Here is a 22,416-nt window from a genome sequence, read left to right as displayed (position 1 = left end):
TTGTTCTTTACTATATTTATTGTATGTTCCTGTTCTAATTTTGATCATATTGCTTTAATTATATGTTACACCGTCTTAGTTCCTATCCGATTGTTTTTATGTTCATTTGTGTCCGTAATCTAGCATTCCATAAATGCATTCTAATTATGTAATAAATATAACAAGGAGTAAAATAAAGCACAAAGAAAGTAATGACAATGGAAAAAAACAGAATTTTAAATGGAACGTAACCTTAAGATAGTATGTACACAATTTGATTATGGAGAAGTATATAAAATAATCTGGATCGCTCTTGATGCAAAAACCAAAAACCAGATGGACCATGTTCTTACTGAAAGATCTGTGACTATCTGTAGAAGATACAGAGGAGCAGATGATGACAGTGACCATATATTGACAATAGTCAAACTTCCCAATACACCATAATATATTGACAATAGCAAGAAATTGACAAACTACGAAGAATGTCACTAGAAGAGGATCAAAACAGGGAAACCCCCTGTCAACGGACTTGTTCAACCTAGTACTAGAAAAGATAATTAGAGGAGCCAAGATCCAGACAAGCGGCACAGTTCTTAACAAAAGACAACAGTGCATATGTTTCGCAGATGACTTGGTGTTTGTGACACGTTCAATAATAGAACTTTGAAAAATATTGACAAAATTTAAAGAAGTTGAAAGAAACTAAATGGATCACTGCAAAGACAAATGACAGAGATTATAAATTTGAGAAGATAACAGAATTGTAACAGGTTGTTGAAAGATAGCAAAGCATTATTAACATTAAACGTACTGTTGAATGCAAAGAACGCATCCAATGCAGCCAAGATTCAAACTTAGGAAACAATAATGAGACCAATGGTCTTGAATACATGTGAAACTTAAAAATTGAATCAGAGAAAAGAAACAAAGCTAGAATTTTGGGATAGGGAAAATCATGAGAAAAGTTTTTGCTGGTATAAAGGAGACTAACGGAGAATGGCGCAGGAGAACAAACCAGTAGCTAATATCGATGTATGGGAGACCCAAAATAACACAGTTAGAGTTATAAGTTAGATGGTTGGGAAATATTTCGCGAATGCCACAAGAAAGCAACGTTCTAAGGGTTATGCAAGCAGGAGAACAAGGAAAGGAAAGAAGAGTGAAACCACGAAGGGAGTGGTTTTATGCTATCCGGACTGACATTGAAGAAATGGGAATAAGAGAACCAGTGAAGGATTATAAAAAATGGAAGAAATTAGTCAAGACTATCGAAGCCAAGATTCTCTAAGACTTGTGTGCTGTTATATACACATATGACCGCACGAGCGCATATAGCACTGATGAGCCACACACTTAAAGTATTTTTTAAAATAATTTACAAAAGAATATTTAATAAATTAGAAGAGGACATAAGCGCCACACAGTTTGGATTCAGAAGTGGACTGGGAACACGGGAAGCTTTGTTTGGTCTGAGTGTGTTAATGTAAAGATGTTTTGATGTAAACCAAGACCTCTACGTAGGTTTCATAGTTTTTGAGAAGGCCTTCGATAAAGTCAGGCACCAAAAGCTGTATGAAATCCTAAGAAGCAAAAACATCGACAGTCGCGACATTAACATCATATCCAGGTTGTACTGGGGACAAACAGCAAAAATCAAGGTTGATAATGAGTTAACCGGAGAAATTGAGATTCGTCGAGGTGTGCGTCAGGGTTGTGTGCTTTCTCCACTACTATCCAATATATATAGCGAAACAATATATCAGAAAGCGCTCCTAGAGCAAAACATTGGTATGAACATTAACGGAGAGTTAATTAACAATATACGATACGCTGATGACATGCTAATAGTAACAGATAACCTAGCAAATTTACAGTATTTGATGGAAAACATAAACACTCATACCAATAAGTATGGTCTAAAACTGAGCATCAAAAAGACTAAATTCATGATTGTAACAAAGAAACTACACACCAATGTGAATTTAACCATAAATAATCAGCCAGTTGAAAGAGTTACGTCCTACAAATATTTGGGGGTTTGTTTCACTGATACTAATGACCAGACAAGAGAAATCAAGAGGCGAATTGAGATAGCGAGACAATCGTTTGTCAAAATGAAAAAGTTCCTATGCAGACGGGACATAAATATAAACTTAAAAACGAGAATGTTAAGGTGCTATGTTTTCTCCGTTCTGCTGTACGGCATGGAAGCTTTGACACTGAAAAAGATAAACATCAAAAACATTGAGGCATTCGAGATGTGGTGTTACAGGAGAATGTGGAAAATACCATGGACAAAAAGAGTAACAAATCAAGATGTTTTGCTGAAGATGGGGAAGGAATGCGAAGTCATAAAAACCATACAAACGAAAAAACTGGAGTATCTAGGCCACATAATGAGAGGAGAAAAGTACTCTCTGTTAAGACTCATAATCCAAGGACAAATCTCGGGAGAGAGAAATGTGGGACGTAGGAGGATTTCCTGGTTGCGAAATTTAAGGGAGTGGTATGGGTGCAGTTCAATACAGTTGTTCAGAGCTGCAGCCAACAAAGTTAAGATTGCTGTGATGGTAGCCAACCTCCCATAGGAGACGGTACTGCAAGAAGAAGATGACCGCATGTTACAGTATAAGGCAGGTGTATAAGTGGCGGATGAAACATTAAAATGTCTATATCTTATTAAAAGTTAACACATCATGTTTTTATAAAAAATCTCAACAGCATAAAAGTTATGGATCAAACAAAAACCATAGGTCAACGTGTCTCATAAAGTGTTATAATAGAGTAATATAAAAGATTAATAATTTCGACGTTTTACCACTTAACCTAAAAACACCCTTGTTATTCTACATACTTATTTCAGAATTTGTTGTTAGACTTAAGTCCCTGACAATGCGCATGCCCGCGTCCCATGTTATAGCTAAAGACCACCTGAAATACATAAAGATATAAAAAAATATGGGTCGTACGGTCCGCCGCAAAAATCCACAAAAAAATATTTAATGATTTCAACTGCAAATTTAAATTTCGCGTGGGCGACAAGCCTCTATTTTGGACAAACAAAGAATATGATCCCAAAACCAGAAAAGCAACTAGAAGAATTAACATCATACAAACAAATAAGTTGTTGTTCCTGTACTTTATAAAGTGTTGGAAAAATAATAACGAAACGCATCAAGCCAATACTAGATAGCAAAAACCTCATCCCAGAATATCAGATTGGGTTTAGACAAGAATATGGAACCATAGAGCAGGTCCATAAAAGTAAAACATATCAGCAACGACCTTGAAAATAAGCGATATTTCTCAGCAGTGTTTCTTGATATAAACCAAACATTCAATAAAGTCTGGCACAAAGGTCTACTCTATAAACTGAAAAACCTATTGCCTCATCCGTATTATGAACTTCTAAAATCTTACCTATCTGACAGATTCTTTTCAATTAAATACCATTCAGAATATTTAGAACTACACCAAATAAAACCTGGAGTACCGCAAGGCAGCCTGTTAGGACTAATGCTGCACCAGCTTTTAACTGCAGATCTACCAACCTCAAGAACTACAATAACAGCAACCTTCGCAGATGACACTGCAATACTCGCCTTCCATCATGATCCAGTAACTGTCACAAGAAAGTTATAAGCCAGCCTCAATAATATCCAAGCATGGTTAAAGAAATGGAAAATTCGAGTTAATGAGACCAAATCAATCCATGTTACCTTTACACTAAGAAGCGATATATGTCCAGCAGTGTTACTAAATAATCAAATGATTACTCAAGGAAAAGAAGTCAAATATTTAGGTTTACACCTTGACAGAAGATTAACATGGAGAATACCCATAGGTACTTACAAAACGAAATCAATTGGGACTCAAACTAAGACAACTTTACTGGCTTATTGGCAGAAAATCACAATTAAATCTAACAAAGAAGATCTTAATAAATAAAGGCATACTGAAGCAATATGAACGTATGGTATTCAATTATGGGGTTTTGATAACATATCAAACTTGGAAATCGTACAAAGGTTCCAGAACGAAGTTCTTAGAGTTATAGCCAATGCTTCGTGGTATGTTTCAAACAATATAATAGATAAGACACCAAGTTCCATCCATAAAAGCTGAAGTCACAAAATACAGTGAAAAATACATACCTAAACAAAACTAGTGCTCACTTTAATCAATTAGTGTGGAAACTGTTTAATGTTAACGAAGAAGTGGGTCGACTAAAGCTTTTTAAGCACACAGACTGAATGAACATATTCAAATAGAATAAGTTGAACTTGCATCATTACATTATTAATTTGATTTGTTAATTATATCATATTAAAGGAAGACTCTCACTGGAGAGAATTCCTGTACCTATGTCATCTTCTAATAATTGTCATAAAATTTTGTTATGAGTGATAACAGATTGTAAATTAAATGGAGGTAAATAAAAAAAAGCTTAATAGTTTCGACGTTTTACCACTTAACCCAAAACACCCTTGTTATTCTACATACTTATTTCAGAATTTGTTGTTAGACTTAAGTCCCTGACAATGCGCATGCCCGCGTCCCATGTTATAGCTAAAGACCACCTGAAATACATAAAGATATAAAAAAAATATGGGTCGTACGGTCCGCCGCAAAAATCCACAAAAAAATATGTAATGATTTCAACTGCAAATTTAAATTTTGTGTGGGCGACAAGGTTCTCGAGAGACAACTCTATTTTAGTCAAACAAAAAATATCTTTTCAGCTGTATGGACCACTTTCCGCAATCATCCGAAAATAAATTTAGTTTTGTGGCCACTGCTACAAAAAAATCAGCCAATAGTAAAGAAAATTAACAGCTTTTGTGGTTAGTGTGAGAGAATGAATGCTTTGTATAACACACGACACTTACCTTTCTTAACTTTTTTATCTACTCGTTCCATTTTCTAATGCACTTGTGACGATACAACATTGATTAGAAATTTCCATGTCTAAAAGTCTATGAAATATTCCATCAAACCGATGCACTTGTGCAATTTGATAGAAGGCTCAGCTCTGAAATGTTTTTCTCTGCTCTGTTGGCGTGATACTGAAAATCTTTTTCGGTTTATTCCTGGCTGGGCTATTTTTGAAAACTGACGGTATTGAGTCAGTTCGTTTTGATGCAAATCTCGGCTGGCTAGTTGAATGTATCACTGAGTGTCCGATCAATTGATAGACCGGGAGAGATTGAATTTGCTACGCTAAACAAACAAAAACGAATTTTTTCGTCGATTTGAACTTGGAGTTTGCGTCGATTTGAAAAGGATCCAATAAGTTTTTCGGAAAGATACGATTGTTAGACACAATAATCGAACGATACTTTATAAAACATTGATTTACGTCATTTTTTTATTTTATAAACGCCAATAAGATGCTTAAGAACATTATAATGTGGTCAAACAATAATATCAATGAGCAACTTTTTCCTTAAGGCCCAGAAAAACAATAAAGCTCCGGAGTTGACGAAATACCAGCAGAACTGTATAAGGTAGGTGGCGACCACCTAGTAAGTCACATCCACGCGCTCATCAAAGACATATGGCAAGAAGAGAAAATACCCGACGACTGGAAGAAAAGTATAGTATGCCCAATCTATAAAAAAGGAGACAAACTCCAGTGCAAAAACTACCGTGGAATCTCTCTACTATGTACAGCATGTAAAGTCTTCACGTATATTATAAAGTGGGGAGATGGGCTGGCCCCAACATTGTTTAACCTGACACTGGAGTATGCGGTTAGGCAAATGCAAACTGGACGAGGAAACCTACTGACCAACCGAACGGTTCAATTGACCGCTTATGCCGATGATATTAATATTATGAGTAGAACATCAACAGGAGCACGGGAATCATATGCAGAGTTAAAAACACAAACAAAAATGCTAGGTCTGGAAATTAACACAGAATAAACAAAAATAATGACTCAGACAAGAAGAAATATAGCCCCACAAAACATTATACATGAAGATGACATTGACACGGTTGGAAAGTTTACATACCTGGGAATAGAAATATATGCCGACGGATCAGAAGATGGAGAAATACGGAAGAGAATAACGCAGGCAAACAGAGCTTATTTTGCCCTCTCCCATATATTTCGGTCTAAAAGTGTCCACCGAAATACAAAGATGAGAATCTATAAAACTTTAATTCGACCAATAATATGCTATGGCAGTGAAGCCTGGATCCTGACAGAGACATCCAAAAACAAACTCAACACATTCGAAAGGAAAGTACTGAGGAGAATACTAGGACCTGTGAGGGAAAACGGAATCTTCAGAAGTCGATACAACAACGAGCTTTATCAACTCTATAAGGAAACACCCCTGTCAGACTTCATTAGAATGCAAAGATTGCAATGGGCCGGGCATATGATAAGAATAGGAAAGGATAGGCTACCAAAAAGAGCACTGAATGCTAGAATGCAGGGAGAGAGACCGGTTGGAAAGCCAAGAAAGCGCTGGGAAGACACAGTAAACAGCGACGCACAATCCCTTTTAGGAGTCCGTGTATGGAGAAGAGCAGCCACAGACAAAGAAGGGTAGGGGCAAAAAATAAAGGAGGCCAAGGCTCAATTTGGGCTGTAGTATCGTAGAAGAAGAAGAACTTTCTCCTAGCCTAAATTACTACTAAAAACTTAAGACTAAGATCAAACTCACTAGTATCCCTTCTTGTTAAGGTTACATCTTCTATCGAAGGTTGCATATCAACATGTCAATTCTTATTTTACTTACAGTAGCTATAAATAGTTGGTTAGAGCTCATACTAAAGCATTCTCTTAGATTTCGTAACCAGGAAGTCCGTCTTTAATAAGCTAATGCTTTAATAAGCTAATTTCTATACTAATAATTTCTATACTGCTATGTTCTGTTTTGATTAACCAGTGTTCTTCGATATCCCTTCTTCTTCTTCTTCTTTAGGTGCCGTGTCTGTATTCAGACGTTGGCCGTCATCATGTTTACAATTTCCTGAAATCTCTCTCTATCGGCTGCTGCGCGAAATAATTCTTCTTTGTCTAATATTACGCAACCATGAAAGTTTCTTTCGACCAATCCATCTCTCTCCCTCCAATTTTCCTTATATTTTAAGGCGAAGCAGATGGTATTTAGGTCCTCTAATTATATGGCCGAAGTATTCTGTTTTTCTCCTCTTTATGATGCTTAGATTAGATTAGATTAGATTTAGAGAGGTGGCTTTCTGGCCTATTCCACTGCGACCTTTTCAGATCTATTGTGGCCCTTTAGTCCTAGATAACGTTCTCCAGCCTGACCCTTTTTAAAAAGTCTAATAGCTTCGAGACTGAACCTTCCATGTAGCTATTTGCCGTTGGATTTTGTTCTCCTAACGCAAATAATCCCATCAGCTTTAAGTGCCTATTCAGCTTACAGTGCCCTGTTAGCAGACCTACTATGGCTTTGACTGTTTTCCTGTCTTTGCTTATTAGGTCTGCCGTAAATTTTGGCGAATTTTTTGTAATGAACTGTTTCGCCTGTCTTTGACCTGGTGAATTCCTCCACCATTCCAAAGATTTGTGAGCTACCCACTTTCTTGTAGCCGTTCTTGTAACTGCCTTTGCAACGCCGCAGAAGGGTTCCGGTCCAACGAATGGCATTGATGAGCCTTGTTTGGCCATTTCATCTGCTTTTTCATTGCCCTTATGACCCTCGTACCCCGGTACCCAGGCCACCGTAACCTTGCTACGATATCCTAGTTTATTTAGGGCACTCACACAATCCCATACTAGCTTAGATTTGACCTCTACATAATTGAGTGCCTTAAGCGCTGCCTGACTATCTGTGAAGATGGCAACTGAACGGAACGTTCTTTGCTGCCTTTCTATTTCTTCCACGCAGTGATGGATTGCCGTTATTTCCGCCTGGAAAACTGTGACATCCTTTGATAGACTAACCGGGAACTGAATTCCTTGATTTGTCCCTACTATGCCAGCTCCCACACCTTCCGATGTTTTTGAGCCATCAGTGTACCAGGTAGCAACCGCCTGTATGGGTTTTTATAATGCTTATGAGCAGACGTTCTGAATTCAGCATTTGAAGAACATCTCCATTGGAAGTGTGCGAAACCCACGATAACTTTGGGATTCTTCGATAGCACCACAATTCGAATGCTTCTATTTTGTTTAGCATTGTGGTTTTTAACGTCCATGTCTCACAACCATACAATAGGATAGACCACACATAACATTTCAGCACCTTCTTTCGAATATTCATCGACAGGTTTCTGTTACATAAAACTGGTTTCCAGGTCATAAAAGCCTTCCGTGATATTTCGATCCTAGTTATTATCTCTTCATCAGAGTCACAATTTACATTTAACCAGCTGCCAAGGTACTTGAAATGATTTACCCGTTCTAACTCCTCTCCATAAAGAGAAAGCTGACCTTGATATATATTAATCTTTCCAACTGCCATCCACTTTGTTTTTGAAATGTCGATATTCCTTAGATTCTGTTAATTTATAGCACAAATGCTAACCTGTACCGTCACTGGCGTCACTTACACTATACTCTGCTTGAGTCTTCTAGCCAGATACATGTTATCGAGGAGCTGGATGGTCTCAACATTGACATGTTGAAGAAGTCGTTGTTCGTGGCTTTTGGCAAATTTTTCAATGATCTTGTTAACAGTATCCATTTCTAGGTCTGTATGGAGGTCACTGTTAATATAATACCAAGGCGTCCGGACTCCACTCAAGCACAGAGCCGAAGTTACTATATGTGTTACAACAATGCATCACAGTTCACAATTTTTATTTCTGTACAGTTGTTTTTAAACTATTACTTTTTGGCTTTTTCTATTTTTAAAAGGTAAGAAGAAACGGTAAAAAAATAGTTAACTTACATCACATAAAAATATAATTATAACATTATATCCTTTACAACAAATTACTCATTTTATACATTAAAAAAATATCTTAAGTCTAACATGATTAAAATTAAACTGGCATCACAAAAATTCTTATCTAATAATTATAAAAGATCTTCTTCGTAAAATCTGTACGATTCATAACTTCTAAATATTTCATCGTTTCTAGCGTACAGTTTTTCGAATATCTCCGCGTAAGTCAATTCTTTGGTTCCTCCGTATTCTGGCGGTAAAACTTTTGGATCTATGTATTCGTAGAAGCTCTCCATATTATTGAAGTGGAATTTTATCTGAAAATGTATAAGATATGATAAAAAATTTATAACAAATAAAGTTTTTTTTAGTTTAGCTTAAATGCCATTGGCCAATAATCAAAGGCCATCCAAATGGAACGGTTGATTTCGCCACCAGATAATAGTGTAATGTGTATTGTGTATGTGTTGCGTAAATGTCTTGTTACTTAGTAAAGTCAATTTTATTGGCTTTACAAAGAGACGCTAATTGTATCCGGTTTATTCCGAAATCGTTGGAATAATTTAAGAGTTCAAATAGTTCAACATTGTTAATTTTTGAGCTGTAGCACAACTGCATTTTTTGAGTAAATGCCCTTTAGAGGAAACCAACTCGCAATATTGGTCGACCTATATAACACATTATACAGTACAGGCATTATTCCTTAGGATTGGATAATATCTATTTTCCATTTTCATCACCATCACAGCTAGTTATGCGCCAAAACCTTCTTCAGAACAATCCTCCATTTTCTCCTATCATCCTCTAGGACAGTGATTCCCAACCGGGGGGTGATCGCCCCCTTGGGGGCGATTTGAGATTTTCATGGGGGCGATAGAGCGAAGGGGGCGATATGGGGGGCGATAGAGAAAAAGGGGCGATAAGGTGGGCGATTAGCATCTGGGAAAAGAGAAATGGGTAATAGAGAAGAAAAAACAATACTTTCGACCGGATATCCATAGGATAATAAAAAGTAATTAAATGTACACAAATGCAGGTAATAATAACACAAACATCTCGTCTAGTAACAGAGGGCTATGAATCATGATACAATTTAATTCTATAGGTTAATTTCTATACATTATTTTATTATTATTTTATTTATACAATTTAATTCTATACATTATAATTAATTCTGCATTTTCCTTTTATCGAGCTTTCGTATTGGGCGAACATCCGCACAAAAGAGAAAGGGATAGAAGTGGGATAAGAATGATGAGAGTAGGTACCGACCCTGCCGATCTGACTCCAACAAAAAGTGTACGGCCAAAATTGTGGTCGATTTGTCATCTATCTATCTTTTGCCCTTCATTCGTCCAAAGTTGAACGTAGGCCTCCCCCTTATTTTTCCACTCTTCTTCGTTCAGTGCTAATCCTGTCCATCTGGTCCCAGCGTATCTTTTTGGGTCATTCGACCATCTCATCTGTGGTCTGCCCTTTCCTCTTTTACGGTCCCAAGGGATTGTCGCTTCATTCCATCTTCCGTCTTTTTGTCTGTTGTTTTATCATGTTTTTAACTAGAGAGTAGCTGCATGTTTGTTTAGATCTTTCACTTTGATTTTATTTCTGATCCATGTATTTTTATTTTTGTCACTTATCTTGATACCCAGCATCTTTCTTTCCATTGCCCTTTGAATATTGGCCATTCTTTCCATATTTTCCTTCGTGAAGGTCGCTGTCTGTGCTTCATATGTAAATATTGGTCTTGTCATAGATGAGGTAAATAAAATTAAGGCAAAACCAAAGAATGATGGAATATTTCGTACACTCTGACACTCTGTAAAGAAACTGATGAGATATTTAATACATTGCTACTACAGTACTACATACGGAAGTCCGCTGGTTTTCGAAAGGGAATTGCTTACGGCGGTTCTGCAGTCTCATGGATACTATTATCGAATCTCTGATAACTACTGACCCCACACTGAGTACAGCACTACAAGAGAAGCGAAATGACATCGTTTAACTATCAGATATTTCTGAAAAATTAAATGGAACGAATCTGGAATTACAAAGGAAGAGCATAAATATGGCCAAAGCGAAGGGAGTAGTCGGAGCATTCATTGACAAACTATCTATTTTTGAAGAAAATATACAGAGAGGAGGTCTGACCAAATTCCCCAGAAATCATCATGTGGTTATTCTGAGGATCTTCAAACATATTGCCTCCACCTTGAAGAGGATTTGAGGTACATAGCTATTAACCAACATTGAGCCAGACATAAAGAAATTATGTATCACCAGGCCCAAGGGAGAAATTAACAATTATTACTAACCATGTTCACCAACACGTGGCCAAAATGCAAGAGGCACAAGATCGAAATAGAGGGAAAATTATGAGAGAGATCTGTGTCCAGCAGTGGACAAGCGAAGATTGAATGATGACTTACCATGTATCATTTTACGAAATGTAAAAATAAATCAATATTGTACTGAATAATTTTTTGTTTCAATTTAATTGGGGAGGGGGGCGATTATAGTATTCACAACCGGTGAAACCTGTCTAAGGGGGCGATCATGGGAAAAAGGTTGAGAACCACTGCTCTAGGATACTTGATACTTAAGTCTCAGTCTTCCTGCTCATTCTCCCATCGGCCCTCTTCGATCAAACACTTTTGAGACTATTGCACCCTCCCCCAGCCGTGATTGCATTCCCTATTTTGCATTGCCCAAAAAGACAAATACAAAAGAATATCAAGGCAATAGAACAGGACCGCGTTATGTAATATAGGGGAGTGCAATTAGAACGAAAACGTGCATTGTTTCGGAAAAAATCAAACAAGGTTATATTTTTCTAAAACTTTTTTTGTTAGTTTATAAATATAGTTTATAAATTTTTGTTTATAAATAAGTAAAAAGTTCTACTCACAAATTTCGCCGCTGATTGTTTATTAATTGTTTAAACAATAACAATTGTTTTGTATAAATAATGTTAAGAGTATGGGTGAATTCAATATTTTATTTTGATAAAAAATATTTTCATTTTAGTTTTGATTATGCTGAACCCGAATCTGACATTACAATTTGCAAATTCAAAATGGTAGATTCAAAATGGCGGATTTTTCCTAAAAATCCTTAAAAAGTAGTTGAAAAATACGAATTTTTTTACAAAACGTGTTTGTTTACATATATGTGGATATTTTTGAGAAGTTGCTGAACCTGTATCAAATTTTGATAATTTAAATTATAAAATGGCAGATCCAAAATGGCAGATAACTTAAAAAATAGTTGTAAAATCATAATTTCTTTACAAAATGTATTTATTTCTAGTGCACTAGATGCAAAACTCGCTTATATGAGAGCTTTGATAAACCTATATATATTCAAAAACGACCGCTTTAAAACGTTAACAAATTGTTATCTTAATAATTTTTCTATTGATGAACAAAATATGTATTTTTTTGCTCTTAATATGAATCGTTTCGTTCGCTCTTAATTAAATTCGGCCTTACTCGTAATCATGTGAAAATTGTGCTTCTATCTTTTCAAAAAATTGTTGCAATGGGATCATAAATAAAAAAGTTATTCTTAGTAAAAAGCTCTACATATTCTAAAACTTTAAATGCAATCATAAAATATCAACTTTCATCAATTTTGTACAAGATATGTCAATAAATAAAAATTTCAGTTAGGAGTAAAATACCTACATTTTTCATAATACTGAAAATTGTTATTAGGGAAAGTTGTTCAGAATTAAAAACGATGTGTCAATATGCAATTACACTCTTCTAATCGAAATATTGTGAACTATAAAATGTACATATATATTGCGCGAAATATAATTCTTTTACATACCTCGTATAATATTGATAAAATATAATATTTTATATTTGCATATTAAGTGTTAGACCATGCACAGCTATTTATGACGAATAATTTTCTTATTCATAAAATTAATAATAAAACAGTTATCATAAATAATAAGTGAAAATTTAATGGTGTTGGGTATAATTAATTTGAAATAATATTTAAAAAAACAAATTTTCGATTAGAAGGATATAGTTACATATTGGAACATAGTTTTTAATTCCAAACAATTTTTCTTTATAAAAATTTTATATAAAGGTACTTTACTTTGAGTGAAATTCATATTTTTTGACATACCTCGTACAAAATTAACAAAATTTGATATTTGATGGTTGAATCTTATGTTATATACGATGCAGAGTATTTTATAAAGAATAACCTTTTTTCGTAAAACTGATATTAAAAAAGTTATCAATAGGTTCCAAGTTACGCAGACATACTGTATAAGAGGTAAAAAAAAAATTTTTGTTGAACATTTATTATTATTGAAGCTTATTATTAAATGTATTTTAGGTAAGTTTTACAGAAAAAAGTTTTGATCACTCTGTATACACATTTTTTCAGCTGGTAATTTTCGGTTTTGTATTACATTTTTGTTATTTTTCTTAGTTTTCTCAAAAAGGAATTGTTTATTTCATTTTTAAACTAAAATAATTCAGTGTTTTTTAAAGATTGCATCCTAGGCTTTAAAAAAATATCAAAAAAATTGTATTAGATTTCTGTAAAATCTGTAAAACTACGAAGTTTTCAAAAATTACATTTTTTGAGACATCGTATTATTTGAATTAAATTTTTGAGATTTTTTTTGAATGAAACATCGTTTACTAAGATGATTGAGAGGTAAGTTGTGCAAATTTGAGAGTTTTATAAGTAAAATTGTATTAGTTACACATTTTTAAATCATTTTTAAACAAAATTCATGTAAGGCTCATTTTCCGCCCACACCGTACTTATGTCCATACATTTTATTTATTTTTATTACAACCATAAGATAGCTTATTTTATCTTCTTTCATGTCCAATTTGTAAAATTTCTTTTGATCCATTATTTAAAGAATTACATTTAAAAAACTCAACCGTGCACTTCTTCCAACGCTAGTTTACAGTGCGCCAATGTGTGTGAGAAGGGTGACTTTAGCGTTATAAATAAAAAATTACAGAAGCTAGAGATTTAATTTTAGAAAAATCTTTATATAAGGTTTTTTTGTAAAATTTTCTGAATTTTTCAATGGTCAAGTCAGTTTTTTTCTAAAAATTATATTTTCGGAGTTATTTAAAAAAAACATCTAACTTCGCTGTTCATATGTTTAATAAAAAATGAAGCACCCACTTCTCGAGTAGAACTTTTTGATATGTTGTTTATTAAACATTTCGTAATGAAATTACAAAAAGTTTTATCTTGTTTGATTTTTTCCGAAGTGAAAATCTAAATGCACTCCCCTAATAGCGGATTAAGCGCCAAAATGTAGTTTTGAGATAAATCGGTTTAAAGATTTTAAATCTGTTTTTGGTGCTATTTCTAAAATATAGTACTGACATGTTTCATATTTAATAGATTAATGCAAATATAAATAGACTTTTACATTTGGGCATAACCAAAAATTATGCACCAGAGAAGCGAGATGTGTCAAATGCACAGGGAAGCATCATACTAAGGAGTGTACCAAACCAAAAGATGTCAAACCTAAATGCGTACATTGTGGACAAGAGCACCCAGCTAACTATCGTGGCTGTAAAGTGGCTATTGAACTACAAAACATGAGGAATAGAGCCATAGATAAAAAAAGGGTGGTTAATAAACATTCTTCAGTAAGCAGGCAAGTTAATGAAAATCTATCACTTGCCAATGCAGTAAACAACGAAAAGAAAAGTAGCGAAAAGGAGGAACGGACTAATAATATCGAACAAAGTCTGCAACTCATATTAGCGAAGCTAGAAAATCAAGAACAAATCATAACAACACTGGATGAGAGGCTAAAAAGATTAGAATATAGTGCCAAAGGAGCTATACCTAAATCGAAACAATATTAATACAATTAAGGTACTAGTGTGGAATGCAAATGGACTCCTGAACCACCAGCAGGAGCTTCAGTTAGTTCTACAGACAGAAAATATAGATGTATGCCTCATCTCAGAGACTCATTTTACTAAACAGTCATTTATCCAATTTCACGGTTATAGAGTATATCATGCGATTCATCCTGATAATAATGTAAAAGGAGGAAGTGCAGTGATAATTAAAGAAAATTTACAACATTACGAAGAATCAAACTACGTAACAGAAAAAGTGCAGTTAACTGCAGTAACACTTAGAACTCTTAGATACCCACTGATAGTGGCAGCAATCTATAGTCCTCCGAAACATGCAATAAATAAGGAGGAATATATTGACCTCTTTAACGAGCTGGGAAATAGATTTATAGTAGGAGGAGATTATAATGCTAAAAATACTCACTGGGGCTCAAGGTTAACCACAACAAAAGGCAGAGAACTTTTAAAAGCTGTGAATAAATACGCAGCCACTACCTTATCAACAGGGAAGCCAACTTTTTGGCCGACAGACCCCAACAAGATACCAGACCTAATTGACTTTTTCATAACCAAAAATATATCGCAAAACTACCTGCAAATAGATGAATGCCATAAATTATGTTCTGACCATTCAGTAATAACACAATACTAAGGACTTGTTTATATGCAGGCGGTTTGCCAACGTTGACTGCGCGGTTTACCTGTTTTATTTAATCTCACCCTAAGGCCGCCTTTGAAGTTTCACCCTAATACCAAGGAAAATAGGAGGAAAGCAGGTTAATCGCGACGTTTACGTTGGCAAACCGCCCTATATGAACAAGCCCTAAGAGAAAAAATAATATATAAAGAAAATAACCCTTCGCTAACTAATAAGTACATCGACTGGATAAGCTTCAGACAAATGCTAGAAGAAACAATTAATTTAAACGTATCTCTTAGAACCGTAAATGACATTGAAAAAGAAGTTGATCAATTCAATAAAGACATCCAAAGAATATCTTGGGAATGTACTCCAGACATCAAAAGACGCCTAAAATAATGCAACTACCCTGCAGAAATTAGAACGCTGGTATACGACAAACGAAAAGCACGACGAAAATGGTTTCAAAGTAGAGCTCCTCAAGATAAAACAATTGTAAATAATCTCACCCAACAACTAAAAAGAGAGATAAAAGAATTGAAAGAAGAATCCATTAGGACATACCTAAACAACCTAACGAATGATAGATCTACAGAATACTCACTATGGAATGCAACCAAAGGATTAAAAAGACCAATAATGCAAATACCACCCATAAAAAAGAAGACGGCACTTGGGCTAGAAGCAGCGAGCAATAAGCAGAATGCTTTGCTACACATCTAGAGAAAATATTTCAACCGCATCAACAACAACAAGAAGAAGAAGCATTACAGAGCAACCATTTGCAAGAAGTAATAAAAGAAATCAAGTACAATTTAAACCCGAGAAAAGCTCCTGGCTTTGATTTAATAACAGGACAAATATTAAAACAGCTCCCAAGAAAAGCAATTGTCAAGTTGACCTTATTAATTAATGCTGCGATCAGATTAAAATATTTTCCTTCATTGTGGAAAGTGGCGGAAATAGTAATGATACCAAAACCAGGCAAACCACCGCATATAACCTCCTCCTATAGACCAATATCACTGCTACCCACAATGTCTAAATTATTTGAAAAGCTTCTCCTCAGAAGATTGCAACCAATTATAGTAAACAAAAAATTAAGTCCAAATCACCAGTTTGGCTTTACGCAGAAACACTCAACTATATACCAACTCCACAGAGTCGCCGATATTATAGAAAATGCACTAGAGGAAAGAAAAGTCTGTTCAGCTTTATTCTTAGATGTTGCCCAGGCATTTGACAGAGTTTGGCATGAAGGACTATTTCATAAATTAGAGGCTACTCTTCCAAATTCGTACACAGACATAATTAAATCGTACTTAACTGATAGATATTTCAGAATCAAGCAAGATGATGCTTATTCTGAACTTAAAGAAATAAAAGCCGGAGTCCCCCAAGGTGGCGTATTGGGTCCGGTCCTATATCTCCTTTATACATGTGATCTACCAGAATTCGATAACTACTGTTTAGCTACCTTTGCCGACGACACCGCAATATTATCAGTAAGTAAAGATAACGTAGAAACAGCCAATAAACTGCAAAATGCGATGAGCAAATTCCAAAAATGGACTAAGACGTGGAAAATTACATTGAATGAAAGCAAATCAGTACATGTTTATTTCACGAATAAAAAAATTCTCTACGCACGAATAAAAATTATTGGAAAAGACATTCCTTATGCCAACACAGCCAAATACCTGGGCTTTACCCTAGACACGAAGCTTCGCTGGAAAGCACATGTAAAGAAAAAGAAGGAAGAATTAAATATCAAATATAAAAAATTGTACTGGCTACTGGGAAGATACTCAGGGTTGTCAACGTATAACAAGATGCTAATCTACAAAAAAGTTATAAAACCAGTATGGACGTATGGTATCCAACTATGGGGATGTACAAAAAAGACAAACTTGAAAATAATACAGACTTTTCAAAACAAAGTATTAAGGGGCATAGTTAATGCACCCTGGTACATCCGTAATGACGACCTCCACAAGGATCTACGAATGGAGCCCGTTGACAAAGAAATCAGAAAACACGCAGAAAGTCATGAAAAAAGACTTCTTCTCCACGAAAATATTGAGGCCATCCAGCTCCTGGACAACTCAAACCAGAAAAGAAGACTGAAGAGGATCAAACCTCACGAGCTGGTGTAGTGCGACAAAGCTAATAGCGGAGCATTGCGCGATTAGTGTGCAAGCAACGTTTTGGTGCAGTGCGTGATAAAGTGAAAAGCAGCGCTTTGTGTGAAAGTGCGCAAGCAAAAAGTGCCCCAGTAATCATAAAGACAACTAAGAAGACATCAAAGGGTGACTCTTAGATATTAAGTAGTTAGTAAGATAGGATAGATAAAAGGTTACTCATTGGTCAAAGACCAGTTTGTAGCACTTAGCAAATAAAAAAAAAAACTTTTACATGTGTTTTAAATTTTTTAAAAATAATTTATGTTTTAAAAGTTATTCGATCAAATGTCGCTTAATTCGTTAATGATTTTTTAAGATATGCACGACTTAAGATCCGAATACCGGATTAAAAGACATATTTGGCGCTTTATCTGATGTTTCAAAATAAAAAATGCGCGTTAGAATAATGTTTTATTAAATTTTTCACGTTAATATATATAAACAGTTATATCGTTGACATAGAAAATACACAAAAAACAATTCACTAAGATAAGTCTTCAATATCGAAATCCAATGATCCATTAAAGCCGTCAATGTTAGAACACTGTCATAGAATTTTTTAGCATCCAATGGAATAAGTTCCAATAATGACATTATGTCATTAAGTTTTGGGATAGAGACAGATTTTCCATTAGGCCACAAAATTTGAAGTTTGGAGGAATACAAAAATTCTGTAGTTCTTGTTGCATTTCTTCTGACTCGTTTACTTATTAGGTCTGGATCCCGCGTATGAAAAAAAAGTTGATTAATAGCAAGCTGAAAATTTGTTAATAGCTTAAGGGTGTCTAGTCGAATAAACTTTGATATATGGGAACACTGAAACAGGGGTAGTTTTAATTGTGGAACAGGTTAAAAATTTGGAACGGTCACAGCACGAAAACGGCACATTTATTTTGTCCGACAGAACAGACTTAAACTCTCCGAACAGAGATTAAACTCTCATGAAAAAATCAGACTGCTATTTATTACCTGTCATAATTCCTGTCATTTGACATATTCTACATGTTCCACTCATTAAAACGCCCATTTGGTGATAAATAGCAGTCTGATTTTTGCATGAGAGTTTAATCTCTGTTCGAAGAGTTTAAGTCTGTTCTGTCGGACAAAATAAATGTGCCGTTTTCGTGCTGTGACCGTTCCAAATTTTTAACCTGTTCCACAATTAAAACTACCCCTGTTCCAGTGTTCACACATATCAAAGTTTATTCGACTAGACACCCTTAAGCTATTAACAAATTTTCAGCTTGCTATTAATCAACTTTTTTTTCATACGCGGGATCCAGACCTATATGTCTACTTCTTGAAAATTTCCGCCGTGATTTTTGCTAAAATATATTTTAAACGGATTTTCTTTCGAGAGCAGTATTTCTTTAGTTTGAAGCCAGTTAATCGAGTTTCCATTTATATCTTTCTTTCTATTTACAATATTTTTTAGAATATCGCAAACTCCTTAAACTCTTCTTTTTGTACCATTTGAACCGTTAATTTGTTTTGTTTTCGGCAATTTTTCATAACGTTTATATAATCGTCTGGAGTATACAACCGATTTTGGAGCTTTAGTGCTGATTCTATGTCCCCAAATTCAAAGTCATTGGGCATAAAACCGTGTCCTGATACTAGAAAGCGCATCGTTATTTTTCTAAGAAGGTATAAGCTCAAGCACAGATTTTAAAAGCATCACAATTTTAATATTGCGGTTTTGTTCTCCGCAACTGTCAGACCATAATATCAATTCAGTTATTTGAGGTGTTACGTTCTCTTGCAAATATTTTAATAAAACTGAAGCTACTTCCTGTGGTCCTTTTCCTGCTGTGACTTCGACCCAAACATAGGAATGACCTCGCCCAGTTTTTTCTGAATGTATACCGCAGTTATAAAGCCACAGCTGCCTTTTGTAAAATACAATGTTCGTTGGAATGCGTGGTAGAGGTAGGGTTTTTTACCTCCACATTTTCTTCATTTTTAGCTTTTTGGAGATCCGAAATTATGAGATTTCTAGCCGCTTTTGCTTCATCTTGATGAGTATCTCTCAGTCTCTCAAACTGTTTTTTCTCTTGCTCAGATTTAGAACTTTGAATTTTAACTGCAAAATTATCGCATTTATTGCATTGTGTCTTTTTTAAGTCGTTTTCTTTGCAAATTAAAATTACTTGACAAAGGATGTCTTTTAATTCGATATCTTGAACGTTAGAAAATATGTTATGTTTTGTAATAAAGAATTAACCGATTATTCATGGCGCTTGATTCGTTATTACTAGAGAGCGGAATATATGCAACACAACATTACCAAAATATGCGCATATATATGCATTACTTTTACTACAAATATGTAGGTATTTTTTCTAAATTTGTCTAAATATGCAAATGCATATTAAAAATACTCAAAAATAAAACAATATATTAAATATAAACATTTATGTTTAAAAATTCAACCTACGTTTATGTTTAATACATATTTATTTTTCACATAAAAACAAATGAAATGACACACAAAAACTGATATTATAATTAAATTAAGAATCCAAATTATAGTATGAATTTATAATCAAATTTTTTCAAAATTTTCAACTAGCAACTTTTGCCTTCTATCACTAAAAACGTGTTTGGACACAGCAAAAGTTCGTTCTATATCTACTGATGTTATAGGACAATATTTTAATTTAGGCAGTAAACTAATTTGCCAAGTCGTAAGATCTTCTAAGTAAAAGCGAATTTGTCGAATAAAAACAGTCTTTCCAGAAAAATTTCTTTTGTGGGACATGATGCTTTTGTTTGTGAGTTCCTCATTTAAAAAATGAAATGTGAAAATGAATGTAACTTACGATTTTGGAACAGGCCTTGCAAAATACTTTGTCTCCACTTAGCTTTAACTCGGGAAAACACTTTATCCAAGCACTTTTTTGAATGGTAGACATATTTAAATTTAACATATACCAATCACTTCAAAAACACTAAATACGACACAACGTTTACTTTAAACAAATGTTGGCCGGAAACTGACAAAATAAATATTAGACCCTTAAAAGCAGGTAGGTACCTACGACTTGCTACGGTAATAAAATAATATTTTTCTGGGAACACCCATAATTGTTAAATTCAGGTAGTAATGGGAAAGTCCAGATAGATAATAATGAGCGGTAGATAGATAAATAACGAGCTCGTTCGAGCATATCGAAGTTATAAAATTCCAACTAAGGGAGGAAAATTTTAAACTTTTATATAATTTATTTTTAAAATATGCAAAATAAATCGTGTTTACCTTAAATATGCAATGTTGTGTTTGTTGTCTGAAAATATGCAATATATGCATCTATATGCATTTTGCATATATTCCGCTCTCTAGTTATTACACTTAAAAGATGCGGATTTTTGTTTATGACAATGGATTATATATATACCATTATTGGCGCTTGATTTGATATTCCAATTTTTGTTGTAAGAGTTTTTAATTCTTTAAAATCAACTTGGCGTTTAATTCGATATTACAAATCCTAATGTGAGATTTTGTTTAATAAAATAAAAAATTTCGCTTAATACAGGCGTTTAAAAACCGTTTTTTTTTTAATTTTTTTACAAAAAAACATATTTTTATACATAGATTTGCACCCTAGCTGCAAGATGGCACTATTATCTCGTTTTTGAATTTTTGGCGGTTAGCAACATTAAAGACTGGGTCAGAGTAGAATATATAAGCCGAATGACAAATAAAGAAGTAAAGACGGCTCTATAAACGGTTCCCTAATAGAAAGACCATGAAAATTATGGAACAACTTATGAAGACACATTGAAAACAGACAGTTATGTACAATATATTATATTCTACACAAAAATAAGAAGAAGAAGAAAAGATAAGAGAACTAAAACCGCACGTAACCTCCCTCTTTCGCTCTTTTCGTAAAGTCATAGCAAGCTATCCAACAAGTAGACATGAAATAGCAAAGAACAGGTTTTTCTCACTGAAGAGACCCGATCATATCAGAAGCTACTGGAAATTACTGTATGATAAATTGTTATATTTGTTATACCTATCTGTTGACCTCTTTGAGTAGCTAATACAAAACCTTAAAAAAATATACGTACCATGTCTTTATACCTCTGAGGCAAAAAAGGCCACGTCATCTTAATAGCAAGACTAATCCACCAAGAATTATTGACAACGTGAATTTTGTAATCTTTAAAAGGTAAATTCTCTATTTTCTTCATAGATTGCCGGACATTGTTAGGCTGCATCCACTTACTAAGCCTCCAGTTTTGGTCTTTAATATCCATAATAACACACAGACCCTTTCCAGCTAGTTCCGGATTTTTAGATAACACTGCCTCCAACCAAACATCATCAACAGCTATGACGTCATATAAGGGCATCGTGCTTGGATTTAGTTTTCCTGGAATATAACAATTCTTTCGTTAAACAATTTTATGTGTACTGAACTTGGAATAACTGTTCCAGGATGTTTTACAAATTTCATAGCAAAAGAAACAGGCCATCTGACTATACAAGAAAGAAGATAAAAAAAATTGAAAATTACAGACACATAAGACATTTTTCTGATGCGATGCGCTTTTTTGATGCGCGCTCTAATCTCTTTGTTGTTGGTGCATTCTTTATAAACGTGTTGGAAAATCTAGATCCACCTTCAACCGGATGGGGACCTCCTTCAAGAACCACAAACTCTGTCTCTTGGTACAAAAGGAAAAACGCTATGGTGCTGCGTCTTTTCTGTCCTTTTTTTACGGTGTTGAATGGTGGACTTTAAACAGAGATATGTATACAAAATTGGAAGCATTTGAGATGTGACTATATTGGAGAATACTTAAAATCCAGTGGATTGGTTGAGTTACAAATGTGGAGGTCCTCAGAA

At 34.5% G+C, this 22,416-nt stretch overlaps 2 protein-coding genes across 4 annotated transcripts in view; both read right to left on the bottom strand.

The window, feature by feature from the left end:
* The window catches only part of LOC114324786 (titin), a 67,020-nt gene extending 61,849 nt beyond the window's left edge, over window positions 1–5,171 (bottom strand). The window contains exons 1-2 of one of the 3 annotated variants that reach the window (XM_028272629.2): window positions 4,872–5,106; window positions 4,486–4,562 (exon numbers count right to left, since the gene is read on the bottom strand). In XM_028272629.2, the coding sequence (XP_028128430.1) occupies window positions 4,486–4,531 (46 nt within the window). In that variant the 5' untranslated portion in view covers window positions 4,532–4,562; window positions 4,872–5,106. Of the gene's footprint in view, window positions 1–2,836; window positions 2,914–4,485; window positions 4,563–4,871 lie in introns of all 3 variants that reach the window. The other 2 variants (XM_028272630.2, XM_028272631.2) reach the window with 2 other exon arrangements.
* A 3,683-nt stretch (window positions 5,172–8,854) lies between these two features.
* LOC114324784 (clavesin-2) overlaps window positions 8,855–22,416 on the bottom strand; it is a 49,457-nt gene continuing 35,895 nt past the window's right edge. The window contains exons 4-5 of the mRNA XM_028272628.2: window positions 21,635–21,939; window positions 8,855–9,172 (exon numbers count right to left, since the gene is read on the bottom strand). Of these exons, the coding sequence (XP_028128429.2) occupies window positions 8,987–9,172; window positions 21,635–21,939 (491 nt within the window). The 3' untranslated portion in view covers window positions 8,855–8,986. The remainder of the gene's footprint in view (window positions 9,173–21,634; window positions 21,940–22,416) is intronic.

Source organism: Diabrotica virgifera, chromosome 7 (genome assembly GCF_917563875.1).
Source record: "Diabrotica virgifera virgifera chromosome 7, PGI_DIABVI_V3a".
Lineage (NCBI taxonomy): Eukaryota > Metazoa > Arthropoda > Insecta > Coleoptera > Chrysomelidae > Diabrotica > Diabrotica virgifera.
The sequence above is the reverse complement of the archived record's forward strand: the minus strand, read 5'-3'. Positions and strand labels throughout refer to the sequence as shown.